The sequence below is a fragment of the Sinocyclocheilus grahami genome, unplaced genomic scaffold (assembly GCF_001515645.1).
Source record: "Sinocyclocheilus grahami isolate Dianchi unplaced genomic scaffold, SAMN03320097.WGS_v1.1 scaffold33043.1, whole genome shotgun sequence".
In the NCBI taxonomy this organism is placed as follows: Eukaryota; Metazoa; Chordata; class Actinopteri; order Cypriniformes; family Cyprinidae; genus Sinocyclocheilus; species Sinocyclocheilus grahami.
Window position 1 is genome coordinate 1 of NW_015521725.1, and position 1,883 is coordinate 1,883.

Below are 1,883 nucleotides of genomic sequence, written 5' to 3' on the forward strand. Positions count from 1 at the left end.
TGTAATACCCATCACCATTGCTAAGCTATTCTGGGTTGTCATGATTGAAACTAATATAGCACAATACAGATTGTTTCAAAGCAGCTTTGCAGTAATAAACAAGGAACGGTGTCAATTATGAAACAACGTCAGTTTCACCTGTAAAGAAGCTCAACAGATGATGAAGTTTAGAAGGAGAACGTTCAGATAATCAACTCAATTAGCACAATAGTGAAAATATATACAGCCAATTTACCTTCTGGCATCCAATCTGTGATTTAGATCTGCCCTTTAATATAGAATATTCTCTTTTTTTTAGGCCACAAAAAGGTTAAAAGCTATCTTGGTAAGTATTCTTGACTCCTGTTGCATTTCTTTATATTTCGTTCATAGCCTAATTTTCTATAATATACTGTATATTATGTGCACGCTAAGCAAAGTCATGCCTTAATTCTTTTTTCAATTCTTTTTTAAAGCTATGAAACTTCTGTATAACTTGTGAAATTCAAGAGCTGATGAAATATCCATTTCATTTCAGAGGACGTAACGCTGAATCCAACTACAGCGTACCCATTCCTCATCCTCTCAGACGACCGCAAACAGATGAAACGCGGCGAGAAGCTGCAGTTCTACAGGAACAACTCGCACCGCTTTGATGTTTGGTCCTGTGTGCTCGCGAAAGACGGCTATGAATCTGGAAGACACTACTGGGAGGTTGAATGCTTTAGACACTAATGCACACAAAAACTCAGCATGTCTTTTCATGTAAATCTGAATAAGTTATATTTTTAGCACTAAAGTTCTAAATGTCACACTTTCAGGTAAATGTTGGTGAGAATAAGGACTGGAAGCTGGGAGTGGTGCGTGACTCGGCCCAGAGGAAAGGTCTGTTTGACATGACCCCTGCCATTGGTTACTACGCACTGTGGTGGAGTGGGAACTATTTACGCGCTCTGACCGCGCCGCCTCTCGCTAAGGTTAAGGTCACGGGTCACTTGCGGCGTATCGGCATCTATCTGGACTGTGAGGAGGGTCAGCTGGTCTTCTACAATGCCAAGACAGGATCTGAGGTGTATTCATTTACAGTAGCGTTCTCAGAGAAGCTGTTCCCACTGTTCGGCACGGGCGATAAAGATGTGCCGCTGATGCTGATGTCTCCATTTGTCAGTGTCCCAGAATGAGAATGTGTGACTCTTGAAGGACAAAAGCAAGGAAGAAGAAAGGCTGATCATCTTTGTAGAAAGTAAGGCAGAACTCCTGAAAATGAGTTCAGGGCAAAGAAAAGAGAGATTAATAATGTAGGACACTCAGACCTTGTGGTTTACCTGTAGGTCAGGGGTTAGGGAATGCAGAAACTATGAAGTGAAATAAAGTTGAAATTACACACTCGCCACAGCTGATCAGCTTGTTACGCCAGATGCTGAAAATAAATTGTTCAAAAGTTTGGAATCACTAAGACATCTTTGAAACAAATTGATGCCTATGTCAATAATGTAGCATTTAACTGATCAAAAATACAGTTCATCTGTAAATTATTAGTCTTGCCAAAAGACGTTTTTCTTGGCAGGGCTGTTTCTTGACATAGGCACACTAGGGGGTTTTCTAGGGTGCCATCAGCTGGAGAGGACGCCGATGAGCCCCTCAACGCCCCGCTAACAACCTTAACACAGTGACACTGCATTTTAGCACAGATTCACCACGTGCAAGTACATTTAAGCAGCTGAATGTTAGATTACTTGAAGATTCAGATCTTTAAAAAAAATTATCATAAAGATCAAAAATCTAAATATTCTGTGTATAATATATATTGTGAAAAAACCTAATGACAGCATCAATGAAATAATGCAGTTGCGTTACCATGACCAAAACAAAATATATATAAAAATACTTCTTTTTTTTTTTTT

At 39.6% G+C, this 1,883-nt stretch overlaps 1 protein-coding gene across 1 annotated transcript; it reads left to right on the forward strand.

Annotated features, from left to right (window-relative positions):
* Positions 1-298: 298 nt before the first annotated feature.
* LOC107580416 (E3 ubiquitin-protein ligase TRIM39-like) lies at positions 299-1,369 on the forward strand (the record flags this gene model as incomplete). Its single annotated transcript, XM_016266127.1, has 3 exons — positions 299-325; positions 518-693; positions 801-1,369. Coding segments are annotated over 3 exons (563 nt in total), but the record flags the coding sequence as incomplete, so codon positions are not given.
* Positions 1,370-1,883: the final 514 nt, after the last annotated feature.